General features: G+C 59.2%; 2 protein-coding genes across 5 annotated transcripts in view; one reads left to right on the top strand and one right to left on the bottom strand.

Moving 5' to 3' along the window:
• The window catches only part of HDAC3 (histone deacetylase 3), a 12,926-nt gene extending 11,286 nt beyond the window's left edge, over nucleotides 1-1,640 (bottom strand). Inside the window, exons 1-2 of the mRNA XM_057385589.1 lie at nucleotides 1,521-1,640; nucleotides 1,098-1,180 (exon numbers count right to left, since the gene is read on the bottom strand). Of these exons, the coding sequence (XP_057241572.1) occupies nucleotides 1,098-1,180; nucleotides 1,521-1,575 (138 nt within the window). The 5' untranslated portion in view covers nucleotides 1,576-1,640. The remainder of the gene's footprint in view (nucleotides 1-1,097; nucleotides 1,181-1,520) is intronic.
• Nucleotides 1,163-16,946, top strand: RELL2 (RELT like 2). 4 transcript variants are annotated; one of them, XM_057385587.1, is made up of 8 exons: nucleotides 1,163-1,272; nucleotides 7,193-7,406; nucleotides 8,991-9,053; nucleotides 9,136-9,208; nucleotides 9,493-9,681; nucleotides 14,091-14,694; nucleotides 16,168-16,210; nucleotides 16,449-16,946. In XM_057385587.1, exons 2-7 carry the CDS (start codon nucleotides 7,199-7,201, stop codon nucleotides 16,207-16,209), a joined length of 1,179 nt encoding a protein of 392 aa, XP_057241570.1. In that variant the 5' UTR covers nucleotides 1,163-1,272; nucleotides 7,193-7,198; the 3' UTR covers nucleotide 16,210; nucleotides 16,449-16,946. The 4 variants fall into 4 exon arrangements, with proteins under 4 accessions (XP_057241570.1, XP_057241567.1, XP_057241568.1 ...); XM_057385584.1 differs by lacking the exon at nucleotides 1,163-1,272 and adding an exon at nucleotides 3,445-3,984; XM_057385585.1 differs by lacking the exon at nucleotides 1,163-1,272 and adding an exon at nucleotides 5,324-5,718.

Genomic DNA, 16,946 nt, shown 5'->3' with positions numbered 1-16,946 from the left:
GCATCTTCTGGAAAACATAAATCCCAAAAAAAGAATTTCAAGACTAAAAATGTGGAGCTCTGCCACTGCATCCTTCAGCCACAGATTTGCCATTTAGAAGTGTTAGGTCAGAACATGGTTTTTGTTTGTTCCTGCAAGGAAAAGCCCAACTACAAGGAAGTTACTTGTGGAAGTTCACAGACTGAGAGTAAAAATCTGGAAGAGAAATTCTGCAAAGACTCCCCACATTCCCCGCAAGCGCTGCATCTTCACAGAGTCACTGCACTGGATGCAATTTTATCAGGGAATTACACTAATTAAGGGAACTTTCTCATGTTTAAACATCAAAAATTCCTTTCATAAATTGCACCTCTATGATCTGCAAACATGGCTGACTTCACCAGTTCCTTGGAATCCTCTACAACTGCACTGACAGCCCAGGGCTGAGCTCTACAAACACTTCCAGAGCTCAGAGCAACTCCCAGRGTCATCCAGCTTTGGGCTCAGGAGCAACAGAAGAAGTGGCTGGTTTGAAGGGACCCCTCCCACCATCCCAGGCTGCTCCCAGCTCCAATGTCCAGCCTGGCCTTGGGCACTGCCAGGGATCCAGGGGCAGCCACAGCTTCTCTGGGCACCCTGTGCCAGGGCCTCCCCACCSTCMCAGGGAACAATTCCTTCCCAATATCCCATCCATCCCTGCCCTCTGGCAGTGGGAAGCCATTCCCTGTGTCCTGTCCCTCCATCCCTTGTCCCCAGTCCCTCTCAAGCTCTTCTGGAGCCCCCTGAGGCCCTGAAAAGGGCTCTAAGTTTTCCCTGGATCYTTCTCTTCCCCAGGCTGAACAGCCCCATTCCCGGAGGTCACTGGTCCCTCCCAGCAGGTGCTGCAGACACAGMAATGCCACACGGGCATTGTGACAGCCCCAGGCACGGCACTGTTACACAGGTGCGATCAGGACACTGTCAACAAACAATGGACCCTTCAAAGCAGCCCTGGGTGGTCTGGGGGGCTCAGGTTGGATCCTCTCACACTCCTGAGCTCTCAAAGCCCGCTGTGGTGTTCTCCTGTCCCAAACCCCCCGCCCGGGTAGGGCTGCGGCCCCCGCACACGCGTGGCTTACGATCATCTTCTTGTAGAGGCCATAGTGCAGCACCAGGCTGTGTGTGAGCGCCAGGCGATGCGGCTTCATGGGGTGCCCCGCGCCTGGAACGGAACCGCGAGGGGATTAACGGGGCTGAGGCGGACAACAACGGCCGCTGCCGATCTCCGCGGCTCGTCACCGCGCTCCGGGACAGGTCTGACCGCGGCCGGGAGAGAGGGAGGGGGCGGGGAGAGGAGGGGATGGGGGAACGGGGATAAAGAGGGGAAGGGGAGAAAGAGGGAAAGGAGAAAAAGGTTGGAATGGGCAGAGGGAGAGCGCGGGCTGGGCCACACCCCCGCCTAGAGCCGGCGCCGGCCCGGCCCCAGCCCCATCGCGGCCGCTCCGCCGCTCAGCCCCGGTGCCGCCCTGGCCCCGCCCGGCCCCGCCGGGCCCCGCTCTCACCATAGTGGAAGTTSCCCACGTCCGGATCGTAGAAATAGGCCACGGTCTTCGACATGGCGGACAGGCCGCGCCGCGCGCCGCGCTCCCGCTTGCGTCATCGGACCGCGACAGCCGCCCGGGGCAGGGCCGGGCCTGGGGTGGGGGGAGGGCGTGGCCATGGTCAGGGGGCGTGGTCAGGGGGCGTGGTCACCGCTAAGGGGCGTGGCCATGGCCGCCTCACAGCCCCSGCSGTCCCAGTGCCCCYCRRYTCCCTSCCAGTTCCTCCGGGCTGTGCCAGTCCGCACCAGCGCCTCACAGCCGCCCCCAGGCTCACCCTGGCACCCCACAACGGCCTCTCAGCACACCAACTGCCGCCGGTTGCCCGCAGCTGCCCTCAGTCACATCGAGTTGTGCTCCTTGTCTTGTACCGTCAGCTGCCTCCTCTTACTCCCAGTTGCCGGCTGGACTTTCTCCCATTACCCCATGTCTTCTCCCCAGTCATCCTCAGCTCCCCCAGTTGTCCCTCACTGCCCCTCACCTACTCCCAGTTACCCCCAGCTKCCCCCAGTTACTGCCAACTGCTCCCAGTTACACCCAGCAGGTCCCAGTTGCCCACTGGGATTGGCAATCCCTGGGATTYTCTTCTGTAGGCCTACAGCTGCYCCCCAGTCACTCCCAGTYRCTCCAGTTACTCCCAGCTGATCCCAGCTGGCTGCTGGATCCTCTTCTCTAGGCCTACAGTTGGCCCCCAGTTGCTCACCAGTTACTCCCACCCTCCCCCAGTTGCCACAGCCCTCACACAGGGCACAAGGGATGGGGCAGCGGGCTTTCCATGGGACACCTGCACCYTGAGTGGACTCATCCCCTTCAGTGGAGCCCCCCACATTCCCTGAGGGATGGGCACCTGTACCACAACCAGCTGTCACCCGTCCAGGTCCCACCCTGGGAAGGTCTCCAGACCTTTGGAAAGAGCCCATCAGAGGCACCAYCAGGCAGGAGGAGGACAAAAGCCGRGTGGAAAATTGCCAGGTGGGAAGAGGCTGCAGAATGGGGAAACCTGGACTTTGRCTGGAGCAGACGATCGATGGAAACAGGCTCAGGTTGTGACCAGTGCTGACTGGGAATGGCAGCAAAGATCTGTTCCCTGTGAGCTGAAAAAAGGAAGGATGAACAGAGTGGGGAGCCTTATCCAATGGCTTGGAAAACAAAGCCAGAATCAATGCTCGATCCTGACAATCTCCTGCCTGATGGCTTCCCACTGACAGGAGCAGGGATGAAGGAAGCAGTGCTGGAGACAGGCTGATTGACCCACTGGGGTCTCAGAGAGGGGCAAGACCCCTAAGAGCTGGCTGACGATGGGGACCGGGGCAGACAGGCACTGGGATRTTCCCTGGCATCCCAGCAGATGGGATGGAAACCCCTTGGAAGTAGCAAGAAGGCTTCCCACCCATGAGGGATGGCGGGATGGCCAAGAATTCTGGGTGCTGTGCTGGCTGCAGGCACAAGAGACAATGAGTCGAGGTGTGATTAAATCGTGGGGTTATGAAATGACACCTCTGGCTGTCTCTGTCCCCTCCTGCAGGGATGCTGCTCCCCCCACACCACTCCTCGTGTGGGTTTCCTTTTAGGATCCCAGCTCCAGCACGGAGCAAGGATCATAGGATGGCTGGGGTTGGAAGAGACCTTAAAGATCATTTCATTCCAAGCCCTGACTTTGGGCAGGGACACCTTCAGAGGAGACCCAGGACCCAGAAGGGACAGCTGTGGCTGGGGACACTCAGAGCCATCACCTGGCACCGAGCCCAGTGCCCACCATGGGGATTTGAACGTGCTGAACAACACGGCCATGCTGGGAACACACGGAGCGCTGACGTCTYGGGGTGGGTGCTCCCTCATGACGATTGTCCTGTTCCTGCTCCTCCGGCTGCTGCCACCAGATAACGCCCGGCTGGGGACATGGAGCCACCYGGGCAGCACGTCCCCACAGAGCTGGGGGAACGGGGTGACGAAAGGAGGAGCACATCCCTGCTTCCAGCTGGGATCACTTTGCTGGCTGAGCTCRCTTGCTGGAAGCCGGTCACTGCTCTGGGCATCTTCACGAGTCTTGGAGCAGAGCAAGGGAAGCATCGGACAGGGATATTTTTAGATGCTCTTTGTGCTCAGAGAGCAAAAACAGGCTGTGGTTTAACGGCCATTAGCTGCCGGGCATGTATGAAAAGCTGAAATAGGGCTCAGGATTCAGGGACGTGTTTGACACGATGGGATGGAGCAGCTTTGCAGACTCGGCAGCAATTTTTGGGCCGAGCATCGAAGTGAAGATCCCAAGAGRAGCCTGGATCGGGGCAGTCCAGCCCGTTTAGCTGCCACGTGGACAAGCAACGGGGCTGGGGTGGCTGATCCCCCAAAAGGACGTGTTCACATTGTTTGTGGGGTGATGTTTGCTCTGATGGCTGCGGAGAAGGCGTGGGAAAAGAACAGACAAAAGGTAACGTGGAATTTTGCTGGGACTGGAGCCAGCTGAGGGACAGGGTGACAGGTGACAGTAYTGTCCCACCAGCCACTCTCTCCTTGGTCACTCTGTCCCCTCCCTCCTAAGCCTCCCCATTCCTCCTTTTGATGTGGAGGGTTAAAATTTAAGTGTTTCCAGGCAATGCCATGAGAGGGACCGAAGCCTCCAAGGATGTCCAGGAGGATTCAGACCCGCACCCACCGGGCAGCCCTAGGGGGTGGCCTGGGGAGGAAGGGCAGGGAATGGTGGTGCTGGATGCGGTGGGCAGGCAGGAAGCAGGCAGGAAGCAGGCAGCTGCCTACCCCAGAGCTCCAGGAGCATTGTCCTGTGTCCCAGCTCGCTTTGCCCTGGCTGGTGGGGTCACCCAGGATGGGGACAGGAGCTGGGATGGGATCAGGAGGGACGGAGGATGCAGAGCCCAGGCTGTGGATGTGCCATGAGCATCCAGCCTGCAGCCACATCTGCACCGCCCCGGCTTGGTGTGGGGCTTTACCCCCCATGGGCTCTGTCCCCGCTGGCCAGGATGGACATGGACAGCCTGCCTGGAAGGGAGAGCTTTGCTGTGTGGATTCACACCTCAAATGCCAGCTGCTCCCAGAGCAGAGGAGGAGCCAGGGTGTCATTTCTGGGTCACCTCTGAGGTGCTGCATGGGACAGGGATCATGGCCTGACCATTAAAGTGCTGATGGGGTCCTGCAGTGGCACAAGGACTGAGCTCCTGGAGGGACGCTGTGGCTGAAGTGGTGGAAGCAGGATGGAAACTGAGAGCAGGCAATCCCTGGTTGGGAGAATAAGGAGRGCAAACACTATCATAACCCAGCTGAAGAACCAGGAGGGAGCAGCTGGACAGTACAGAGTCCTCTCCTCATCCTCGTTCACCCCACAGGGGCCAGGATTTGTCCCCAGCACTCCCCAGTTGCTGTGCCATCCTGTGCCCTCCAGCTTGTGGAAATGCCTCCACACCAGAGGCTGTGGAAAAATGGGAATCTCCCCTCAAAGTGGGGAGTGCTGATCAGCCTGGGCATGGCTGGAGTCTGGAAAGGGGGTGGGATGCTGGGAGGRGGCAGGGTGCAGCAATGCGTTGGGTGGGCGGGAACGCCCAGGAGGAGAAAGAGCGATTTATTGTGCAGGACAGCGTGCGTGGGCACGAGGAAAACGGGAAAAAGCTCACCATGACTGCATCCCTTCCGGGCTCTGCAGAAACCCAGACCTGCCAGTTCCTCCTCTCCACAGAAACAAGGGCAAGGAGTAAACTGCCTTTGAGGTTTGCTTTGTGAGGTCTTCATCAGCAGACTTGGATGCTGCTTCTTCTTCCAGGGTTTGGAGACCTCTCCTTTCCTGTGGGCCAGCAATCCATGGCAGGAGGAATAAGTCTTCTTCTTGCCACAGATATTCCATCCTGGGACCTGTCTCCTGTCAGGACAGCGGACAGATGGGTGTCACCTGTGACGTGGTGACCTCTTGAAGTCACGCTGATGGAGGAGGTTCCTGAGAGCTGACTTGGTCACCTGTGCGGAGGGACAGGAGCCCTCAGCRTGGCACAGCTGACAGCCTGGAGGAGTTGCAGGCTGTCTCATGGCAAGACAGGCTGTGGTGGGATAATTCCCACGAAGCAATGTGTGCATGGATTGGTGTTTGGCTCAGGACATGGGGTGGGAGCAATATCAAGGATTGTGTCTSCTCCTCAGGGGCTGGGTGGAGAACTGGCAGGTGGGTGAAGGATGGAGAGGAGCAGGTCTAATTTCCAGCTGCAAAGGAGGGGTGGGTGAAGCCTCCTGCAGTGAGGATAATGTGGTGGAGGTGGAGAAGGAGGTTGTGGCACCACCACGGCTCGAGATTTCAAAGGGCTTAGCCGTGCCTTTTAGGAAGGAGGGAGACACAGGGGTCTCCCGGRGCTCTTTTCCCACCATCTCCTGGGTGCTGTGATCCCGGTGTGGGTGTCTGCACCCCTCCCCCCGCGGTGTGTGATCAGTCCTGGTCTTACTGAGCCCCGCTTCCACCCTTCTGCCTCCTGTCGCCAGGGCTCAGTGCCCTAAAAATCAGGGAAAGGAAGGTGCCAGGGGAGCCCGGTGCTGGCACGCGTGCGGGTGAGGTTATTCACCCCGGGGCGGGCAGCAGCCTGGCAGCTTCCCTGAGCAGCGCTCCTGCGTGTCCTGCTGCAGCCTCCGGCGTCTCCCCGAGCTCCTCTCCGCACCTTCCTCTGCCGAAACAGCTCCGGAGAGATTTTTTTCTGGGATCGGGACAGGCGGATGCTCTCGTGTCAGAGCGGCAGAGAGCGGCAGGCAGAAGCGGCTGGCTCCTTCCCGGGGAAGGCGGGCAGGGAGCCGGGGGCCGGAGGATGCTCGCCGCGGTCCCCAGCCGCGGGGTTGCGGGGTTGCTAGGAGGCAGGTGAAGGTGAAGGTGAAGGTGAAGAGGAGAGCGCTGCGGAGGACCGCAGGCCCAGGTAGCGCCGCAGCGGGGCCGGGGGCCGGGCGGGGGACACCCTCTCCGTGCCGGGAAGCGGAGCCGGCGAGCGGGAACGCGAGCGCTGAGCCCTTGGGAAGAGAGCCGGGAGCGCCCAGGGGAGCCGGGGCGGAGGGAGCCGGCTCGGTTCTGCGGGAGGACGATGCGGGAGCTGCCGGCGGCTCGGCCCTCCGCCAGCCCGGCTGCCGCGGCTCCCTGCCTGCCGCTGCCGCTGCCGGTACCCGTGTCAGTGCCGGTGCCGGTGCCGGTGCCGGCGGAGGCCCTCGGCCGTGAGTAGCGAAGGCTGCGGGGAGCGGCGCGGCGCGGGAGGATGCTCGGCCATCCTCCGGCAAGGGCGAGCCGGGGGCTGCCGCCCGCCGCAGAGCCCCGGGCAGGCCAGGACACCGGTGCCCTTGGGAAGCCGCCTGCAAGGGACGGGGGAGCGCCGCAGCCCGGGGCCGGCGGGCCTGTGGGGACGCTGCCGCCACCGCTGCCCTTGGGATGCCTCTTGCCGGGGGCGTGCGGGGCAGCAGCGTCCTTGGGAGACCGCGAGGAGCCACCTCCGGCCGCTGCCGTCCTCCGTGCGGCCCCGCACCGCGCCGGACTTTGCGGGGCGAGGGCTGAGCCCTGGGCAGCCCAGCCGCAGCTGGGAGCTGGGTCCTGCCCGACAGGAGGGAGGGGAGGATGGGCACAGGGTGGGGTGAGCAGCGGGGGCTCTGACCTGCCTTCCCCCTTCTCCTAGATCCGCATGTCAGACCTGAGCGACGCCGACGATGGGGACMCGGAACCCCAGCAGGGCATTTCTATGGTCTTCCTCCTTGTCCTTGTCTTCTTCGTCATGGGGCTGGTGGGTTTCCTGATCTGCCATGTCCTGAAGAAGAAGGGTTACCGGTGCCGGACTTTCCGGGATGAGCCTGACCTAGATAACAAAGACGGGCTGGAGGAGCTCCACGACAGTGAGTGCTGGGGCCACGGGGGCTCACTGGGGGCTGAGCCTTTCATCTGGTGTGGACTGGTACACCCTTGTGGGATGTGGGATGGGGCTGGGAGGGTTACCTGTCACGTGTGGCTGGGGTGGGAAAAAGGACCGGGGCAGTGGGAGCAGCACGGTGTTCCTGGGAATGGGGAGTGTGTGGCCCAGGGATCCCTCTGATCGAGGGAGAGAGCCTGAGTGGTGATGGGGAACTGGGAACCGGTTTCTGGYTGTTCCCAAAGGAGCATTATCACCAAAAGGTAATTGTGATGAATGTCCAGGACTTGCTCCCCAGCATCTCAATCATAATCCCTGTCCCCTCAAGGAAAACCTCTCCCAGCTGGAGCACAAACTGTCCCTCTGGCATTAGGATGTCTGGCATGGAGCCAGCTGGTGTTTGCTCTGTCCTGTCTTCTTCTAGTCCCCACTGTATTCAYGCAGGCCAGAGCAATAGGGCTGTTACCTTGATCCCCATGCTAGAAGCAGACCTTTAGGGATTTTTTTCCATCCCTTTTGTCTGTAAGTCGCTCTGGGATGGCTGGATTGGGAAGTCACTGCCGCATCGAGCGTGGGTGCGAGTGAGAGCCTGGCCCAAGCGAGCTCTGTCATTTGGTGTTTCCTGAGTCTCTGCTCAAGCGGGGAACACACATTCCTCCGGCTGCTTCCCAGGCTGAGAACAGCCACATGGTGCTACAGAACTCCTCCAGCTCCCATGTGCCACYGGCAGTGCCTGGGAGGATCAGCACCTCCTGAGCACGGGACAGAAACGCAGCCCTCTGGCTCACCCACGGACACAGCCAGAGCTTGCAGGTGTCCATGGATGTGCTCCTCTGGCTGTACATGACACAGACACAGTGTCTGATCCCTCCAGGATTGGGTTTGCCCTCTGCAGATACCACAGCCCTGGGAAACATCTCCATGGGTATCCAAGATCATGGTAGTGGCCCTCAAATCTGTGCAAGACCACAGCTCCAACCTGCTTACAAGAACATCTCACACCACTGACCAGGCTGGAGGTCCATCCATCCTGTCCTTCTGCCTCCAACAGTGCCTGGAGGCAGGTGGAGATGAACGTTGGGGGTGAATTCCACAGCAGAGCAGGCACCAGCCAAATTTCCCCTCTTTTAAGCTTCTAACAGTGTGCAGCTCTGGGGCTTTCTCCACCACAGGTGTTTTTTCTGTTTAACAGCTCCCAATGGGTTTATTTTCCGTGGACATGTTGTTTCCCCTTGGAGCCTTGAGCACTTGCAGCATCCTGCAGCCAGGGGCTCCAGGGCTGGACTGTCCCTACAAGGACACTCTTCTCCTACTCTGGAACCTGCTTTCTGCTCTCCAGATATTCCCCAGTTCTGAAGGAGCAGCACAACCCTCTCTCTCTGCACACACGGCTGCTGGCTCAGCCATTTCTTTTCCAGGATGAGTGATTTGGTGTTCCCTGGTGGCTTCTCAGTGTGTCAGGGGACACGRGGCTTCTCCAAAATCCCTGCTGATGCAGCTGCTCCTGAGAAGGGGTGAGTGAGTGGAGTCCCCAAATCACAGCCCTCAGTGCCACATTGTCTCTTTCCAGCTGAAGAGGCGAGGAATGAGGACACCATGGAGAAGATTGTGAGCTACATCATCCAAAATGAAGGTGAGCACTTCCACTCTGGGCTGGCCCAGAGCCGTACTGACCACTCTGGCTGACACATTCCCATTTTCCCCTCTCTCTTCAGCAAATGTGGAGGCCCTCCAGGAGATGTTGGAGGAAAATGAAGGGGAYGTGCCAGTGCCAGTAGCAGTGCCCAGGTGAGGGAAGCTTGCTGTGGCTGCTGCAGAGTGAGGGAGATGCAGTCTGTGGGTCKGGAGACTGCAGCCAGCCCCTTTGCWGCTGTTACAAAGCATCCTCCCAACAAAAGTCCTGCTCTCCTGAGGGTTTGAGGAGTGCTTCACTCCACTGCCAAGTGGAGCAGCTCTTCCTCGTTCCTGTCCTCAGTGGAGATGCCCACTAGAGCTGCTGCTCTCAGGGCTTCAGCAGGGTTGGGATGTCTGCCCCAGGTGACACAAGCTRTCATGTCCTTCTCATGTTGCAGCCTCTGTCCCCACAGCAGCAGCCAGGACGGGGCCCCACCCCATCACCACACGGTGCACCTGGGCTCCACGCAGGCGCCCTGCATCCACTGCAGCAAGAAGAAGAGGCGCCCGCTGCAGCGCCAGGGGCGCTCCAAGGAGGGCAGGAGCAGGATGCATCCCGGAGAGACCACCGTCTTCTCAGTGGGCAGGTACTGCAGTGAGCTTTGCCAGACATCTCCCTGCTGCAACGAGCCCTTTGGGGTCTCTTCAGTCCCCCTGTTCCTTCCCCCTTCCCCGCTCACCCCACTCTTGCTGTTTCCCATTGAGATGCCCCAGCAGCAGCTGCAGCTCCCGAGGGGCCAGGTGGTTCCTGCACCTGGAAATGCCTGTGGTATGTGGCAGGCTGTGATGCACCCGTGGCTTCCCTCCTTCCCCGTGAAGGTGACTCAAGCTGGGTTTTCCTGCTGAGTCAGTGCYGGGCACAGTCCCACGTCCGTGTCCTTTCAGAGCCTGCTGTCCCAGCTCSGTGCAAGCAGGGCCCTTGCTGCCCAACTGGGGGCTTTAGGGACCTCTTTGTGGGGGAGGAGGAGGGGACAGCATGTCCCAGGAGCGAGTCACCACCTGCTCACAATGAAAGAGGGGCTGTGCTGCTCCAGCTTGCTGCCTCCAGTGATGCCTGTAATTAGATGACATGGCAGCAATGTAAGAATAGGGGAGTGTTCTTGATACTTCCCACAAATGCTTCCCCAGTCCCCACCTGGTTTCACCTCAAGGGACTTCCTGAACTTTCTGTGGTCCCTGTGTAGTCACCAACCTGTAGGACAGTCTGTAGGCTCACCCAGGTTGCCCCATTCCCCAGCACAAAGGGTTAGGAAAGTCTGGCAGGGCTTGGCTCCCTCCGGCTGTGGTGACTGGGACAGGGTGACAAGCAGCTGMTGGGTCCTGGATGGCCACCCTGGTGAGACACAAAGCTCTGTCATGCTCAAATCCTGCAGGAGATCTTCATTCAGGGCCTGAGCCTTGCTGAAGCTTCCTCTTGTGGTCCAGAGAGACAGTCCTTCCATGGAAATGCTGAGCCAGARTGGGCATGGAAACATGGAATGGGTTGTGTTGGAAGGGACCTCAAAGTTCATCCAGATCCACTCCTGCCATGGCAGGGACACCTTCCCCCATCCCAGGCTGCTCCAGCCCCAATGTCCATCCTGGCCTTGGGCACTGCCAGGGATCCAGGGGCAGCCACAGCTTCTCTGGGCACCCTGTGCCAGGGCCTCCCCACCCTACAGGGGACAATTCCTTCCCAATATCCCATCCATCCCTGCCCTCTGGCACTGGGAAGCCATTCCCTGTGTCCTGTTATGTGGATTTTCCCACTATCACAGGCAGGATCCTCAGCAGRGAGATGGGCTGGGGCTTTATGGGGTGCTGGAGAAGCAGGGAGACCTGCTGGGTCTCCCCAGGCTGAATTCCAGCTCAGATCACATCTCGTGGACTCTGCCAGCTCCTGGCTCCCTCCGTGYCCGTTGCTGTCCTTGCAGGAGGTGTCCGCTCGGCCGGGGCTCTGCACAGTTGCGGAATCACGGCTAATTCATTCCCTGGCTGGTGCCCAGCTCCATCCACTGCTCCGTGTCCTTTGGCCATGTTCTGCCCAGTCTCCTCACTCACCTCGCAGTGCTGGAGGAGATGGTTTCTTTTCCCAACGGCACACTGCCTCACATCCTGTTTTTTTCTCTTTACCCTGTTTATACCCTACATCACACCARCCTTCTCCACAGGGCAGTCATCCCATTTCTCTAAGGCTTTATTTTAAATCCTGAACCTCTTTGGTACAAGGTTCAAACCCACCTCCAAATTCTGCTTCTTGTTTCCAAGCTGTTTCCAAATTCTGCTTTGTGTTTCCACCCCTTTGCTCTTCCAGACCCTGGGTGACTTTTCCAGGACTGCTCTTGCTGTGTCTTTAATTATGACAAATCTCTTTGAGATATCTGAGTTTTAAGACAAGTACTTTGACTTAAGACTGACCCTACAAGAGAAAGCTTCTTTAACCCACTCACCCTCTGGGTTAAAAACCACCCTCAGGTTTGCTTTTTTATTTATTTTTGGTACCGTTTTTGCCTTGGATGCAGTGGTTGAGAGTCCAGCCCCTCCTACATGGGCTGAGCCCTGGTCCTGATAAGCACAGGTTCGTTCCTGAGCAGCGGAAAGGATGGGAGCTGTGGAGGTCCACCAAAATCATCCAGGGCTGGAATATGTGGCTGAGGAGGCTTTTTTAGCCTGAAGAATTCTAAAGGGMGGTCCTAATTATCCTCTAACACTTCCCAAAGATGGGAGGAGTTTAAATGAAGATGGAGCAAGACTCTCCTCAGAGATGCACTGGGAAGGGCAAGAGGAAATGGCTATGAGTTAGAACAAGAGAAATCCACAAAAGRTGCAAGAAAAAATTATTTTGTCATGAGAATGGTGCAGCCCTGGGGCAGGGCCCTGAGGAGAAGAGCAATCTCCATCCTTGGAGATTTCCAAAACCTGAGTGGACAGGGCTCTGGGCAAACTGCTTGAGGGTGGAAGAGGGCCCAGTTATGAGCAGAGAGACCTCCTGAGGGTTTTTCCACCTAAATTGTTCTATACTTCTGTGGCAATCAGGGTTATGTGGTCTATACTCATATGTTATAGGATCATTTACCACTTAGCTCCGCCCTTTCCCTAAACCAGCCATAGTCAGGGGCAGAGCTTGTCCATAAAGCCTGTGTGTCTGACCCTCTGTTCTCAGCCCCATCAGCCACAGTCTGTCACATCCCACTAAATCAAAAGCCTGAGCTGAGGCTGCCAGCCAGTGCTCTGCTGCTTTCCCTCACCAGCCAGAGCTTGGTTACCTTATCTCTCGTGCCCTCTCCAGTCTGAGCCCTTCCTGCTCTCTGAGTCTGCTCCTGACTCTTCCAGGCTGGCATTGCTCAATGGCATTACCAASAAATTATCCTGCCACTTGTGTATCCTCCCTGTCCCTCTTCAGGACCAGAACATTCTTTGGTCTTCCCAAATAGCAGCACRGGTGTCTTATCTCCAAATATCTGGACAGACCCGAAAGGTCACATTTGCTGCTGCTTGGCCTGATCTGAACAGTCCTGTGGTATTGCTGGAGCTGGAACATTTTCTTCCTGATCTTCCCAATCCTGAGCAGCTTTCTGACCATGATRCTGAGGGGCTGGTGCTGTCCACAGGCTGGGCTCYAGCCTGGAAGYGTTCTCCTTCYTCTGTGCCACCTCACCTGGCATYTGCTCGTATCTTTTGCACCTCTCTSTTTCTTTCTTTGAAACAGCAGTGCTGCCCTGTGCTTGACCTTTAGGACTTGCTCTTCTTTCAACCCCAGCAGTGCTTGAACTTTGTTTCTGGAGTTTGCCTTGCCCTGACACTGACTCGAGCCAGGTCCATTGGCAGCTTTCCCATGTGTGCCCCAAGCACAGGGAGGGTGGGTGTGGGTGAGCCACGGGCTGTGTGAGGTCTCTGTGTGGGGATTGGCATGCTCTGGCTGGTGAACACCAGTTCACTGTGGAAGAGATTTCCTGTCTGCTGGTCCAGCAGCGGCTGCCAGTGCTGGTGAGGCGTGAGTCACAATCAGCACAGTCACAATTCAGACTTCCAGCCWTTGTTGATGTTACAGGCTGAGGGATTGGGGCTATTCAGCCTGGAGAAGAGGTGGCTCCAAAGAGACCTTAGAGGCCCTTCCCATGCCTCAAGGGTTCCRAGAGAGCTGAGGAAGGATTTTGGACAAGAGCCTGTAGGGACAGGACAAGGGGGAATGGCTTCCCACTGCCAGAGGGCAGGGTTAAATGGGACACTGGGAAGAAATTGGTGGTGAGGCCCTGGAAGAGGTTACACAGAGAAACTGTGACTCCCACAGCCTGGAAGTGTCCAAGGCAAGGTTTGATGGGGCTTGGACCAACCTGGACTGTGGCAGGGGTGGGATGGGGTGATCTCTAAGGATCCTTCCAACCCAAACCATTCTATCAGTCTATAATCCCTCTTCCCTCCCCTCCCCTCCCCATCCAATCTTGCATGGCCTCTATTATTAACCCGCCCTTCAGGGAAGTCAGACCCTTTTCTCCAGCTGTCCTCCTGCCCACACAGGAGCTCTGAGCTGTCACTTGCTCATGGTGCTCATGGTGGAACCTTGGTGAACCACTTAGGTACCATCCATCCTGCCAGAGGATGGTGCAAAATGTACTGTGGCAGATTTTAGCCAAACAACTCCTTCTGCCTTTGATTCCTGTACCTAAATCACTGCCAAAACCCCATCCCTGCCCTCACTTAGGGCACGCTGTCATCCAGGTTGTGTCTCGGAGCATTTCCAAAAGCTGTGATCCATCTTGCTGCTGGGACAACAAGTTCTGTCCCAGCCAAGTTCTGGATTGGACTTTTCATCCTTCTCTTTCTGTTTGTTTTGCTAAAAATGAAGGGAAAAATCAGGTTGGCGGCATGGCTTGCGTGGGGGCGGTGGTGCTGAATGGGTCTGGAAGGTCGGAGATCACGGCAAAGAGAGGAGATGTGAGGCTGCAGGTACAGGCGAGCTGGGAATACAGCTGTGGGACAGCAGGGAAGGCTCTGATGTGTCCTGCCCCCATTCCAGGTTCCGTGTCACACACATCGGGAAGAAACCCCCCGCCCAGGGCGCTGCCCTGCCCGCCAGCAGCCGGCACCCGAGCACGGAGGAGCTGGAGCGCAGCAGCGAGCGGCTGCAGCGGGAGCGGGCTCTCAACGGGACTGTCCCCACGGGAGAGCTGCAGAACGGAGCCGTCCAGACGGGAACGCAGAGCGGCAAAAGCGCGGAGCAGAGCCTCTCCGGCAGCCCAGCAGTGGACACACCCGCCAGCTCCGGCACCCGTGACAGCCGGCGGCCGGGCTCGGGCTCCAGCCCGGTGGGCTCCAGCCCGGYGGGGTCTCGCCCGGCGGGGGCCGCCCGGACCGGGTCCCTGCAGGATGCTGGCCCTCCTCCCCAGAGCCCGGGCCGCCAGCAGAGGCTCCTGAGCCTGCCGGCGCTGGCAGTGTCGAGTCCCAGCATCCCAGAACTGGCGAGGGAAGAAGCCGATATCTGCCTGGAGGAGACGGGACTGGAGTCGGCAGATGAAGTGTCGGATATCCACGGGAGCCTGAGTCTGCAGGAGCAGGCCGAAGAGCCGGGAAGAGACGAGAGCAGCAGGAAACAGTCCGGAGGGGAGGACGAGAAGCAGGAGGTATGTTCCTCCTCTTCCTGGTCCCCGTGTGGTCCCCTGGGCTGGAGGGGGATTGCTTTTTCCCACCCATTTCCCAGTGTCTGAGGCAGTGGAGTCACCGTGCTTCGGGGGCAGTGGGAGGTGCTGCAGCCCTGCTGMCAGCTCCCCTTGGCCAGGGCTGCATTTTCCTTTGTGGTTGAGCTCTTTGGGGACATCCACTGGAATTTTGACTGGGGGAGCTCCACTGCTGCACATGGTGTCCCCAAATTGTATCCTCAACGTGGGCAGCAAGGAACAGGCAGGGATAGAATTCTGCTGGAGCCTTTCTCACCTTGAAGGCCAGGAGATGGTGAAGCCAAGTGCTTGTTTCTTGGTTGTTTTTCCTGCTCCAGAGGAGCTGTGGAGGGTAGCCCACCCTGCCTGGAGCTCCCAGCACCCYGGTATCTCCCAATATCCCACCCAATCACCTTGCTGGAGAGCTCCAAGGGATTTGCTCTCTGGAACTGTCTCTGTGCTGTTACCACTGGGCAAATGGGGCTGCTGGTGGTGGTTCAGACAYGCAGCACTTCACTCACACATTCACACACTCACTCGTGGTTCTGAAGCCGGGGAAAGGTGATTTTCAGGGAAGGGGGCTGGGAAAACCACCCCTGTGTGATATCAGCAGCCCCAAAAGCTGGCCTTGACTTGCCTCATAAAACCAGCACCAGTGGCAAAGTCTTTGGATGAAAAAGTAAGCCAAATGCCTGGGTAAAATTCCTGGCATGCTTCAAAGCCAGGGAGWTCCCCTGGGGCTGGTTGAGTTCCAYGGGCTGGGCACAGCCCATGCACATGCCAGAAGCCCTTGGCAGAAGGTGGGATGGGGCAGGATTGGATCAGCACGGGAGAGCCCTGGGAAAGGTGCCTGGCTGGATGCTGGGTAGGGACAAGCAGGATCCCACTCTTTCCCTCCTTCTTCCTGGTAACCTGGGGCTGGAAGGTTTGAGCTGTTTCATGGAGAAGGGCAGCCCTTGGCAGCCAGGCAGGACAGAGACCTGGGGAGGTGCTGACAGGTCCTCCTAYAGCCCAATGAACCTTGGGTGATCCCTCTCATCCACGGGGAAGCAATTACAGGCAGGGGACATGGTGATGTCTGTCCCCTCTGCAGTGCCAGGCTCTTGCCTTGGACGCTGCACGTGGTGCTAGGGTGCTCAGGACATGGGGTTCCAGGAGAACAGTGATGGGACCTCCCCGGGATGTTTGTCACCCAGCCCTGGTGCCACTTAAACCGTCCCCCACCTCCTCAGTCGCAGTCAGAGCCAGCAGCAGGGTTGGTGGCTGCTGCTCATCACCTGCAGGTGAYGGGGAAAGGCAGAGATGGGCGTGGGCTGTATTCACTCCTGGAGACTCAGTGGGGTTCTGCCCACTGGCCCTCGGGTCACTGCTGCGGCCAGGGCAGACCCCCAGCCCAGCACCCGCTCCCACGGGGCACTGACACCCCCCTCCATCCCACAGGAGCCCAGCGCCGCCGAGCAGGASGAGCAGAACCGCGTGTGACGTGAGTGCTTGTCCCCTGTCCCTGGRACAATGGCCGGGGGGGCGGTGGGAGGGCACTGGCAGTGTCCCTGCCCCGGTGGCTCTCAGCTTGGTGCTGGAGAYGAGGAAGGGTGAACCCCTTCTCCAGGGTTGGTTCCCAGTGCCCAGCCAAGGGCAGCGATGCCGGGAAATCCCATTAGCGGGGGCGGGGAGGTGCCACGGCTATGGGGTCAAGCCCTATCTTGCTCCTCTCCCCACAGCTCCTCTCCGCTCCCGGCTGGAGCGTGGAYGGGAGGCGCGCACCCCTGGACCCCGGGGGCTCTGCCGTGGGGCAGCCGCGGGGCAAACGGCCCCGGCCCCGGGTGGGCAGCTACGCGCTTGGCATGGCCGGAGCGATGCGCCGGCGTCACCGACAACCGCGCTCGGCGCCAGCCTTCATCCCATTGGCAATAGGTACCCGAGTCCCACCCACCGCACCCGCCCCGGAGCCCCCCCGGGGACCCTCGGGCCCGGCARGGGCAGGACAGCACCCAGAGCCCACCGCCCGCCCGCCCCCCCGGCTCCGGGCCAAGGATCAGAGGGGGCCGTGGCCAGGCAGGGATGGAGGCAGCGGCTTGAGCCCCCCGGGGCGGTGGGGAGCACCCCGCCACCCACCCGGCACGTTCACCACAGAGCACAGCCCCCCGGGCACCCCTGCCACGCAGAGCGGGCACAGGCACAAATCCTGCACCGGCGGGGGAGAGGCGCTTCCAGCCCCA

The sequence above is a fragment of the Malurus melanocephalus genome, unplaced genomic scaffold, assembly GCF_030028575.1.
Source record: "Malurus melanocephalus ecotype Western Australia unplaced genomic scaffold, MMel_1.1 scaffold_845, whole genome shotgun sequence".
Classification (NCBI taxonomy): domain Eukaryota; kingdom Metazoa; phylum Chordata; class Aves; order Passeriformes; family Maluridae; genus Malurus; species Malurus melanocephalus.
This window is presented reverse-complemented; position numbering and strand designations above follow the sequence as displayed.